This window comes from Hemiscyllium ocellatum, chromosome 10 (genome assembly GCF_020745735.1).
Source record: "Hemiscyllium ocellatum isolate sHemOce1 chromosome 10, sHemOce1.pat.X.cur, whole genome shotgun sequence".
Taxonomy (NCBI): Eukaryota; Metazoa; Chordata; class Chondrichthyes; order Orectolobiformes; family Hemiscylliidae; genus Hemiscyllium; species Hemiscyllium ocellatum.
In genome coordinates this window covers 28,122,418-28,135,594 of record NC_083410.1, presented here as the reverse complement: position 1 = coordinate 28,135,594, position 13,177 = coordinate 28,122,418, and the positions used below count along the sequence as shown (strand labels likewise).

General features: G+C 40.4%; 1 protein-coding gene across 1 annotated transcript in view; it reads left to right on the top strand.

Annotated features, from left to right (window-relative positions):
* LOC132819695 (CAP-Gly domain-containing linker protein 4-like) overlaps positions 1-13,177 on the top strand; it is a 266,189-nt gene that overhangs the window by 48,472 nt on the left and 204,540 nt on the right. Inside the window, exon 2 of the mRNA XM_060831355.1 lies at positions 5,519-5,668. Coding sequence (XP_060687338.1) covers positions 5,533-5,668 — 136 coding nt within the window. The 5' untranslated portion in view covers positions 5,519-5,532. The remainder of the gene's footprint in view (positions 1-5,518; positions 5,669-13,177) is intronic.

Sequence of the window (13,177 nt, the reverse complement as noted above, 5' to 3'; positions counted from 1 at the left end):
TTGCTCATTATAGAGTCATCGAGTCATACAATGCAGAAAAGGCTCTTTAGCCCATGAGTCTGCACTCACAATAACTACTACTAAAGGCACACTCATCCCAATTCCCTGTACTTGTCCTATATCTGGGAATATTATGATATTTTAAGTGGTTCTCCAAATACTTGTTAAAGGTTGTTAGATTTCCACCATCCGCTGAGTGAAGAAAGGTTTTTTTCAAATCCCCTCTGAATTTCCTGCCCTTACCCTAAAACTATGCCCCCTTGTGATTGACCCTTGACCAAGCGGAATAGATGCTCTCTACATACCCTGTCCAAACCTGTCATAGTCTTATACACCCAATCATGTCCTCCCTCAGCCTTCAGTGTGATAAAGAAAAGAAATCTGAGCCGAGCTAGTCTCTTCTTATAGCTCAATTGCTCCATCCCAGGCAACATCCTACTGAACCTTGTCTGTAGTGCTATCACATCCTTCCTGTAGTGAGATGACCAGAACTGCACATTGGTTCAGCCACAGCTGGAAAACTATGTTCTGTACAGTTCCAACATTATCTCCATGCTCTTGTGCTCTATGTGACAACTGAGAAAAGCAAGTGCCCCAATGTCGTCTTAACTATCCTATTCATGTATTCTGCTAACTTTAGGGTTCTGTGAATAATTATCCCAAGATTCTTCTGTTCCTCTGAGCTATTCAGTGTCCTACCATTCATTAAACACTCCCTCATCTTGTATGTTCTTCCAAAGTGATCAACTTGTACTTAACAGGGTTAAATACCATCGGCCACTGCTCTGTCCATCTGACCAACTCATCTATATTTTCCTGCAACTTACAGCCATTCTCTTCATTGTTAACCACTGTACCAATTTTGGTGTTGTCTGTAGACTTGCTTAACATCTTCCCCCCCCCCCCCCCCCCCCGGCAAATTTTCATCCACATTGTTTATGTATATATCGCATAATGAGGGATCCAGTACTGATCCCTGTGGTACACTGCTGAACACTGGCCTCCAGTCACTCGAATAGCCTTCTGCCACTACTCTTTGAGTCCTGTTACTAAGCCAATTTCTGATCCATTTTACCATGTTTTCCTGAATTCCATGTGCTTTACCCTTAATCGGTGTCTCATGTGGTACCTTGTCAAAAGCTTTGCTAAAATCCATATAAACTACATCAACTAAGTTTCCTTGATCCACAGACTTGATCACATTTTGAAAAATTCTAACAAGTTTGTTAGGCGTGACCATCATCGGACAAAGCCATGCTGCCTGTCCCTACTTAACCCATACTTACTCAAGTAAATATGAATTCTCTCCTTCAGAATATTCTCCCAATAGTTTCCCTATGACTAACAAGATACACTTGACTTCCAAAAGCTGTGTTTGCCTGTGTGGCTGCCTCTTTCAAAGGCACTCAGTGCCTGATTGAGGGAAGCTGTTTTGGGGAAGGGTTTGAGAAGCTTGTAGTTACCACTGCTTTCTATCTCTTTGCACCAAGGTTCTCCCTGACCCGTTGCCCACCCTTATTTACCTGAGTCCAGCAGTCTAACAATCGCAGTGGCACTACTGGCAAGGGAGAGCTGCAATGTCTCTTAGTAAGTGAGATTTCCATCCTGGGATATAAATTCCCAGGGAAAGCTGATTTTGGCTAGTGGAGTGCCTGATGGGCACTTATTTGGTTGTTGAGGACCCTTATAAATAATGCAAGTTTCCACTCGTTCTCTATATGATGGGTTTGGCTTGAGTCAGTTACAATAAATTCTGCCCCATGTTTCTAGTATCCATTGCGTGTGTTTATAGAAGATTTAGATTTCTTCATGAAGACTAAAAGGTGTATTATCTAAATGGTGAGTTTGCAGAACTCAGGGTTGTAAAAGGATCTAGATGACCTCGTGTGTAGAATCATAGAACTTTTCCAGTACAGGAGGCTATTTGGTACATTGTGTCTGTACTGGCTCCTGAAAGAATTCCAGCCAGTCCTTTTCTTCAACCCAATCTTTGTAGCCTCTAAATTAATCACTTTCAAATATCTGGATTACTCCTGGTGCTGCGAGCTAGTGAGGGTAGGAATAGGAGGAAAGAGCAGATGAATGCATGGCTGAGGAGCTGGTGTATGGGAGAAGGATTCACATTTTTGGATCTTTGGAAGCTCTTTTGGGGTAGAAGTGACATGTACAATAAGGATGGATTGCACCTAAATTGGAAGGGGACTAATATACTTGATTTGCTAGAGCTGCTTGGGATGATTTAAACTAGCAAGGTGGGGTGAGGGTGCGGTGGGGTGGTGGGGATGGTGGGACCCAGGGAGATAGTGAGGAAAGAGGTCAATCTGAGACTGATACAGTTGAGAACAGAAGTGAATCAAACAGTCAGGACAGGCAGGGACAAAGCAGAGAACAAGGTAGGACTGATAAATTAAACTGCATTTATTTCAATGAACTCAGGGCATGGTTAGGAGCACGGGACTGGGATATCATAGCAATTACAGAAACATGACTCAGGGATGGACAGGACTGGCAGCTTAATGTTCCAGGAAACAAATGCTACAGGAAGGTTAGAATGGGAGGAGGGAGTGGCATTTTGACAAGGGATAGCATTGCAGCTGTACTGAGAGAAGATGTTCCCGGAAATATATCCAGGGAAGTTATTTGGATGGAACTGAGAAATAAGAATGGGATGATCACCTCATTGGGATTGTATTATAGACCCCCTAGTAGTCAGAGGGAAATTGAGAAGCAAATTTGTAAGGAGATCTCAGTTATCTGTAAGAATAATAGGCTGTTTATGGTACGGGATTTTAACTTTCCAAACACAGATTGGAACTGCCGTAGTGTTAAGGGTTTAGTTGGAGAGGAATTTGTTAAGTATGTACAAGAAAAGTTTCTGATTCAGTAAGGTACCTACTAGAGAAAGTGTAAAACTTGTGCCTTGCCTTATTTCCCAGGAGTAGGTCGTGACTGTGGTGTCAGTGGGGGAGCACTTTGGGGCCAGTGACCATAATTCCATTAGATTTAAAATAGTGATGGAAAAGGATAGACCAGATCTAAAAGTTGAAGTTCTAAATTGGAGAAAGGCCGATTTTGACTGTATTAGGCAAGAACTTTTGAAAGCTGATTGGGGCAGATGTTACAGGTAAAGGGGCAGCTGGAAAATAGGAAGCCTTCAGAAATGAGATCATAGGAGTCCAGAGAAAGTGTATTCCTATTAGGGTGAAAGTTAAGGCTGGTAGGTATAGGGAATGCTGGATGACTAAAGAAATTGAGGTTTTGATTAAGAAAAAGAAGGAAGCATATGTCAGATATAGACAGGATAGATCGAATGAATCCTTAGAAGAGTAAAAAGGCAGGAGGAGTATACTTATGAGGGAAATCAGGAGGGCCAAAGGGGACATGAGATAGCTTTGGCAATAAGAGTTAAGGAGAATCCAAAGGATTTTTACAAATACATTCAGGACAAAAGGGTAACTAGAGAGAATAGGACCTCTCAAAGAGCAGCAAGGCGGACTTTGTGTGGAGCTGCAGGAGATGAGGGAGATACTGAATGAGTATTTTACATCAGTATTTACTGTGGAAAAGGATATTGAAGATATAGACTGTAGGGAAATAGATGGTGACATGTTGAAAAATGTCCATATTACAGAGGAGGAAGTGCTGGATGTCTTGAAACGCATAAAAGTGGATAAATCCCCAGGACCTGATCAAGTGTTCTCTAGAACTCTGTGGGATCCGAGGGAAGTGATTGCTGAGCCTCTTACTGAGATATTTGTATCATCGATAGTCACAGGTGAGGTGCCGGAAGGTTGGCTAATGTGGTACCACTATTTAAGAAAGGTGGTAAGGACAAACCAGGGAACTATAGACCGGTGAGCCTGATGTTGGTGGTGGGCAAGTTGTTGAAGGGAATCCTGATGGACAGGATGTGCATGTATTTGGAAAGGCAAGGACTGATTTATGTTTAGTCAACATGGCTTTGTTTGTGGGAAATAATGTCTCACAAATTTGAAGAAGTAACAAAGAGGATTGATGAGGGCAGAGCAGTAGATGTGATCTATATGGACTTCAGTAAGGCATTTGACAAGGTCCCCCGTGGGAGACTGGTGAGCAAGATTACATCTCATGGAATACAGGGACAACTAGTCATTTAGATACAGAGCTGACTCAAAGGCAGAAGACAGAGGGTGGTTGTGTTTCAGACTGGGGTCCTATGACCAGTGGAGTGGCACAAGGATAGGTGCTGGGTCCACTATTTTTCATCATTTATATAAATGGTTTGGATGTGAGCATAAGAGATTAGTTAAAGTTTGCAGATGATACCAAAGTGGAGGTGCAGTGGACCGTGACGAAGGTTGCCTCGGATTACAATGGGATCTTGATCAGATGAGCCAATGGACTGCGAAGTGGCAGATGGAGTTTAATTTAGATAAATGTGACGTGCTGTATTTTTGGGAAAGCAAATCTTAGCAGGACTTATACACTTAATGGTAAGGTCCTAGGGAGTGTTGCTGAACAAAGAGACTAATCTCTCCTCATAGGACAATCCTACCTTTCCCTGGTATTACCAGAGTGAACCTCCAATGCACTCCCTACATGTTAAGCGTGTCCTTTCTTAAGTAATATTCCAAGTGTAGTCTCACCATGGTCCTATATATTTTAAGATATCCCTACTTATGAACTCGTATTCTCTTGTAGTGAAGACCAATGTACCAGTCACCTTTCTAATTGCTTGATATACAAAGATACCCAGATTACTTTGTAAATTCATATTTGCTGAGTTGTCATCATTTAACTAATACATCTCCTTTCTATTTTTCACATCAAGTCTATACCTTCCCGCTTAATCATGTACTGCATCTGTCGTGCATATTCTACTGAACATGTCTAAACAACCTCAAAACCTCCTTCCATCCTCCTCAAAACTCACAATCGTGTCTAGTTTTGTGTCATTAGTAAACTAGAAATATTTCCTCATCCATGTAATTTATATACATTAGAATAGTTGTGGCCCAGCACTGTTCCTTGTGGTACCCATTAGTCTGCTATTCTGGAGGTAAAAAGACCCATTTACTCCCAACTCTGTTTCCTGTTTGTCAACTAATTCTCGAACCATGCTAATATATTATCTTTTATCTGACGTACTTTAACTTTGTCCACTAACCTCTTATGACCGACCTTATCTAAAGCTTTCTGAAAATCCAATTATGCTACATTCACTGTTTCTCACTTATTTATTCCACTAGTTACTTCCTCAAAAACCTCCAGTAAATTTATTAAGCATGGTTTGCCTTTCATAAATCTATGTTGGCTTTGTCTAATCCTGTTAATGCTTTCCAAATGTTTTATTATCATTTCGTTTATAATCACTAGAGCATTTTTCCCACTGTTGACCTTTTACAAGAGTAATGTGAGAGAAATTTGCAAATCAAAAACATGGAATATTTTGAAAACAAGAGAAGGAAGTTATGGAATCTTTTTTAATTGAATTGGCTATAATATCACTGCCATTATGAACTTGTATTACCTTCTACAGGGGCTAGTATTGAAATGACAAAAGAAGACCCTTTTGTAGAACCCTCCAATGATGAGGACTCTGTGAGTGGAAGTTGCAGCACTGTATCCTCAGATTCTGAGAGGCCAGTTGTCCATCCAGTTGTTTCAGCACCTATGCCTACAGATTGTGGTAAGCAATTTCTTTTCATTAACTGGCTTTGTGAAAGATTGGACTCCTTATCTCTGCTCTTCCATTAACAAATTCATCTTTTCAACAGTGAATTATATCTTTAATGCGTTTATGTAGTGCATTGTTGTGATCTCGAGGGAAACCACAAGCTTTTAAAAGAAATTCAATCTCCCAGTTATTAATTGAAAGAAGATACGCAACAAGATTTAACATTTTAAATAAATACTTTACTGCAAAAGATTTAATCAAAGAAAGGAAATTGTTAAAATTCTGAGAGATGAAAAGCTCCATTTTCCAACCAAGTGTTAAATGGCGAGATGAGATTCTTGCTAGTAGAGAACAAAAAATCCATTTGGTTACATAAACATTATCAGCTAATCTCACCTCCATTTATATACAGTTAAAAATCACACCAGGTTTATTTGAAGGCTTGTCAGGTAAAGCCACTTGCATGAATAAGTGCAGTTCCAACAACACACAAGAAGTGACTCTAGCTTGCCGCTCACTCCTCATGACCTCTATCTTGGACACCAGGCATCAACATCACAGGGCACATTCAGTGTCCTGCAACTGCAGCAGTCCCATTCATGAGCCTTGGCATCCAACTCATATTAAGCTCACCCATAATCATGACATGTCCTGTACATTTACAGTATGCTTTTTAAAATGCTGCCCTAATCATTCTAAAGTAGGGGTTGAATATTTGGTAAGTGCTGTCTCAGGAGCCTTGGTGAATTTCTGATCTACATTGTGCAGATTTTACATACAGCTGCCAGAGCACTGATGATGGAGGGAGTGAATGTTTGTAGATGTGACGCCAATTAAGTGGATGCTTTGTCCTTGATCATGTCAAACTTCTTGGGTGTTGTTGGAACATCACTTATTCATGCAAGTGCTTCACCTGACAAAGGAGCATTGCTCCGAAAGCTTGAGATTTCAAATAAACCTGTTGGTCTATAACTTAGTGTTGTGTGACTTCTGACTTTGGCTGCCCATGTCCAACAACAGCACTTGCATGACATATCTTCCCAGTAGAACTGCGACTTTACCTGCTCAACTGCTCCACGTGCTAGTGAGGCGAGGAATAGGGAGAGAGAGGAATTGAACATGTGGCTACAAGGATGGTACAGGAGGGAGGGTTATGGATTCTTGGAAAATTGGGGCGCTTTCTGGGGTAGGTGGGATCTTTACAAGCAGGATGGTCTTCATCTGAACCAGAGGGGTACCAATATTCTGGGGGGGAAATTCGCTAAGGCTATTGGGGTGGGTTTAAATTAATCCAGCAGGGGGATGGGAACCAAAATTGTAGTTCAAGTATAGAAAAGGTTGAGAGTAGGGAGGTCCAAAATCAAATTTCAGAAACGCAAGGTGGCACTGGCAAGCAAGAAGTTGGTTTGAAGTGTGTCTACTTCAACACCAGGAGAATCCAGAACATGGTGGGTGAACCTGCAGCATGGTTTGGTACCTGGGACTTCGATGTTGTGGCCATTTCAGAGACATGGATAGAGCAGGGGCAGGAATGGTTGTTGCACGTTCCAGGATTTAGATGTTTCAGTAAGAACAGAGAAGATGGTAAAAGAGGGGGAGATGTGGCATTGTTGGTCAAGGACAGTATTACAGTGGCAGAAAGGATGTTTGGGGACTCGTCAACTGAGGTAGTATGGGCTGAGGTTAGAAACAGGAAAGGAGAGGTCACCCTGTTGGGAGTTTTCTATGGGCCTCCAAATAGTTCCAAAGATGTAGAGGATAGAATAGCAAAGATGATTCTCAATAGGAGTGAGAGAGACAGTGTATTTGTCATGAGGGACTTCAACTTTCCAAATATTGACTGGGAACACTATAGTATGAGTACTATAGATGGGTCAGTTTTTGTTCAGTGTGTGCAGGAGGGCTTCCTGACACAGTATGTAGATAGGCCAACAAGGGGCGAAGCCACATTAGATTTGGTACTGGGTAATGAACCTGGCCAGGTGTTAGACTTGGAAGTAGGTGACCACTTTGGTGATAGCGATCACAATTCTGTTATGTTTACTTTATTGATGGAAAGGGATAGGTGTATACCACTGGGCAAGAGTTACAGCTGGGGGAAAGGCAATTACGATACGATTAGGCAAGATTTAGGAAGCATAGGATGGGGAAGGAAACTGCAGGGGATGGGCACATTAGAAATGTGGAGCTTATTCAAGGAAAAGCTCCTGAGTGTCCTAGATAAGTATGTACCTATCAGGCAGGGAGGAAGCTGTAGAGCGCGGGAGCCATGATTTACGAAGGAAATGGAATCTCTGGTCAAGAGGAAGAAGAAGGCTTATGTTAGGATGAGATGTGAAGGCTCAGTTAGGGTACTCAAGGGTTACAAGGTAGCCAGGAAAGGCCTAAAGAGAGAGCTCAGAAGAGCCAGGCTTTCTATAGGTATTTAAGGAATAAAGGAGTGACGAGAGTAAGATTAGGGCCAATCAAGGATAGTAGTGGGAAGTTGTGTGTGGAGTCAGAGGAGATAGGGGAAGCACTAAATGAATATTGTTTTGACAGTATTCACTCTAGAAAACGATATGTTATTGAAGAGAATACTGAGATACAGGCTACTAGACTAGGTGGAATTGAGGTTCACAAGGAAGAGGTATTAGAAATCCTGCAGAGTGTGAAAATAGATAAGTCCCCTGGGCCGGATGGAATTTATCCTAGGATCCTGTGGGAAGCCAGGAAGGAGATGCTGAGCCTTTGACATTGATCTTTAAATCGTCATTGTCTACAGAATTAGTGCCAGAAGATTGGAGGATAGCAAATGTGGTTCCCCTGTTCGAGAAGGGGAGTAGAGACAACCCTGGTAATTATAGACCAGTGAGCCTTACTTCAGTTGGTGATAAAGTGTTGGAAAAGGTTATAAGAGATAGGATTTATAATCATCTCAAAGAATAATTTGATTAGGTATAGTCAGCACGGTTTTGTGAAGGGTAGATTGAGCCTCACAAACCTTATTGAGTTCTTTGAGAAGGTGACCAAACAGGTAGATGAGACTAAACCGGTTGATGTGGTGTATATGGATTTCAGCAAGGCGTTCAATAAGGTTCCCTACAGTAGGCTATTGTACAAAATGTGGAGGAATGGGATTGTGGGAGATATAGCAGTATGGATCAGTAATTGGTTTGCTGAAAGAAGACAGAAGGTGGTGGTTGATGGGAAATGTTCATCCTAGAGTCCAGTTACTAGTGATGTACCACAAGGGTCGACGTTGGGTCCACTGCTGTTCGTCATTTTTATAAACGACCTGGATGAGGATGTAGAAGGGTGGGTTAGTAAATTTGCAGACGGCAGTAAGGTCAGTGGAGTTGTAGATAGTGACGAAGGATGTTGTAGGTTACAGAGAGACATAGATAAGCTGCAGAGCTGGGCTGAGAGGTGGCAAATGGAATTTAATGTGGACAAGTGAGAGGTGATTCACTTTGGTTGGAGTAACCGGAATGCAAAATAATGAACTAATGGTAAGATTCTTGGTAGTGTAGGTGAGCAGAGAGATCTCGGTGTCCAGGTACACAGATCTTTGAAAGTTGCCACCCAGGTTGACAGGGTTGTTAAAAAGGCATGCAGTGTTTTAGCTTTTATTAATAAAGGGATTGAGTTCGGGAACAATGAGATTATGCTACAGCTGTACAAAACTCTGGTGCAGCTGCACTTGGAGTATTGTGTAGAATTCTGGTCGGTGCATTATAAGAAGGATGTGGAAGCTTTGGAAATCCCTCAGCCTTTCCTCGTAAGACCTTCCCTCCACACAACAGGTCTTACGAGGAAAGGCTGAGGGATTTGAGGCTGTTTTCGTTGGAAAAAGAAGGTTGAGAGGTGACTTAATAGAGACATATAAGATAATCAGAGGGATAGATAGGGTTGACTGGGAGAGCCTTTTTCCAAATATGGTGATGACAAGCACGAGGAGGGTAGCTTTAAATTGAGGGGTGATAGATATAGGACAGATGTCAGAGGTAGTTTCTTTACTCAGAGAGTAATAAGGGTATGAAATGCTTTGCCTGCAACAGTAGTAGATTCACCAACTTTAAGTACATTTAAGTCGTCATTGGACAAGCATATGGACGTACATGGAATAGTGTAGGTTAGGTGGGCTTCAGATTGGTATGACAGGTCGGCGCAACATCGAGGGCTGAAGGGCCTGTACTGCGCTGTAATGTTCTATGTTCTAACTGAACAGCAGCAGTTCAAGAAGGTGGGCAATTGTGGATGGACAATAAATGCTAGCCTTGCCAGTGATGTCCATATTATTTTTTTTTAAAAATGTGCAGGTTTTGTTTCTCACTGCATTTTCTATTTCTCTCTTTTTTTTAATTCTGCAGTTTCTGTTTAGTTAAATACAATGAGCTTGAGGAGAATTCACACTTGAAAATTCAATTGGCAGTCATGTTTAATAAGATTTCTCATATTTTCTTTGTGAATGATTCAAATCACTTTTTTCCTCATCACTGCATTTTCTCATCTTAATGCTGTCAGTGTGTGCAAAACAGCAGTCAATAATAGAAAATTGATCACAAATAATTACACTGCATGTTCAAGTCTTTGTTTTGATCCTGTGAGTAAAAGTAAATGATTAAATATATTTTTGACATGACTATGATTGTTGCTCAGTGATTTGTATCAATTGGTATACTTAAGTAAGTGAACATTCTGAAAAGTGATCACTATTAGTAAAAATGTGGCATTGCATGAAGTGTAGTTTAGGTAATTACACTTTGAAACTGTTAACTGAAATCAATGATTATTATCAAACGAATCTACTCTTCCAAGAATTAGGACTATTAATAGTTCTTAAAGAGAAGGTGCTTTGAAATCATGTCTTCATTTACACATTTGAGCTTCACACCAGATCACAAATAAGTGCATCTGTTGAAGCACATGTTGTAATGGTACTGTTTTAAATAAACTATTGCAGTTATTCGTGTAAATTTATCTTAATTAGCTTCAGAATACAAAACAGATTGCTGCCAGATTTCCTTTCTGAACTAATAGATTTAATTTAAACTTCCCAAAAGTATAACATGAAGACAGAGAAGTATTTATTTGGCAGTATATGAACATGATTTACAGGCTGAGCCCACATTTTTTTTTGATTTAAGTTTTAGTTAATGCTGTGATGACCTTGAACTGCGTTTCAAGTACAGGTAGATCTTCTATAATGCGATGGTTGCATTCTTGTGCAACCTCACATCATAGAAAATTGCTCTTTAGAAACAGCACTTGAAGTATTGGCGATGTTACAGCCAACACATGTTTTAAAAGTTTGCATTTTAGAAACAGTGTACTGAATTCATCAAACATGTTATGGTGAATTCACGTTAATGAAACACGCATTATTGCAGAGCAACCTGTACATTGATTCTCTGGACTTCTGTTATTACGTTCTGAACATAGTGGATTAGCTGTAGGTTCAGTATCCAGATCTGCCCTGAGAGACAGGCTTTCTATGGTGTCTAGAACTTGCTTGGTAACAGTGCGCTCCTGACGTTACAACTGAAGATATAGTTCCGCTCATCCTTCAAATCTTTGATGCCATTCACTATGATCTCCTCAACTTGATTTATGTGAAACAAAACAAAGTGCAAGAGAAACTGAGCAGGTCTGGCAGCAAATGTGGACAGATAACAGAGCTAAAGTTTCGAGTCCAGGATCCTCTTCTGGAACTTGTTTGATCATTCCATGCATATTTGTAGCATGTCCAAGGATGTCTGATATTCTGGCAAGCTTGTAACCAGTTGTCACTAGCATCCCACCTGGTGGACCTTTTGAACTTTATTTGGAGTACCTCTTGACTTATACAGTGATTTCTCATTTTGATTGTTCTTGTAATTAATGAGAGCAGACTGTTTGGCTTCAGTATGGTTACCGTCAGAGTGCTATTAGCTTCGAATCAGATGCAATTTTTCTCTTGTTTCCCATATTTTCATAGTCCAATATTGTAGATGGTGGATTGAAGTATAATCCATTTTGCTCTGTAGTCTATTTGAGAATGTCAGAGAATGCTCAGTTGAGTCAAAGAACTATTTTTTAACTAGTGGACAGTATGATTGATATTGATATGAATACAGAATAACTGGTTTCAATGATGAAATTTCAAGGATTGCCACCTAAACATGCAGGTACAGCAAGTATGTAAGAATGCTGATCTTTATTGCAAAGGAAGTTGGAGTATAAAGTAGTCTTGCTACAACTATAGAGGACATTATTGAGACTGCACCTAGAGTATTCTATACAGTTTTGATCACCTTACTTAAGGAAGAATATATTTGCTTTGGATGCAGCTCTGAGAAGCTTTACCACTCTGATTCTTGTGATAAAGAAAATAAATGAATCGAAGGGTGTTTGATAGGTGAATGCTGAGATTTTTCCACTCCTGAAACAATCTAGAACAAGGAAGCACATTTCAAAACAACTTTTAAGACATTAATGAGGAGGAATTTTCTCTTAGTATTTGCAATTCTGTCCCAAAAAATTAATCTGTTCAAAACCAAATTTGACAGATTTTTGATGAACAAGAGAATCGAGCGTGATAAGGTCAGGCACGCAAGAAGAGTTAAAGCCACATCAGATCACTAGGATCTTACTAACTGACAGAGGAGGCTCGAGGAGCTAATTAATGTACTTCTGCTCCTATCCCTTTTGTTCTTAAGGTTGCCATCAAGGAGTTATCTGTATCATGAACAGTACTTTGTAGTTGCATGTGTTGAGAATGCACTCCAGATGATGATCAGATTCACTTGGTGCTACTCTTATCTTGAATAACTTCAGGATACTTTGTGGCATGGTTTGTTCTGAAAAAAAAAGGTTGTTCCACAAAGCTAGTGAGAGCAGCAATCTCAAGCAATATCTCCTGCCATTAATCTTTATCAAGCCAGGATATCTAAGGTAGAAGGGTTATGCCTCATGGTCTGTATTCACTTTTGCATTGAAGTCCCAAATACGCTAAAGTGTTCTGACTTTGACTCTGCTATGAGCAGAACCCCCTGCTAATTGTAGAACTGCCTTTGCCAACAGCACAGTGTTGAAGTGTAGATATTTATGAGACAAACTAGCCCTATTTGACTTGAAAGGTGAATGGACAGACATCACATTGTGAATCATCTATAAGAGGATGGGAAAGCTCTGTCATCAAGAGTATTGTGTTTCTTACAGTGAAACTCACCTTTCTTATTTGTTTCCACTGCCTGATGAAAAAGTAATGTTTTTCTTTCAGTGATTTGTTCTTGTTAAACCTGGTGCCTTGTACAGAAGCGATGCCAATGATCTGCCTATCAGTCTCCATGTTAATCATGGCTGACTTGTGTGCATTATTAACCTGATGGAAGCTGTTTGTCAATTCCATGTACATGGTCTTAAGGTTCCAACTTGCCAATAAGAGAATTTTCATCTTCTTTCTTTTGTTTGCCTGCTGTGCTGAAACTTGTAATATTGTAGACCAAAGACGCTGAGATTCAAGCATTCTTTGAAAAAGTTAATGGATTATGGTGGATT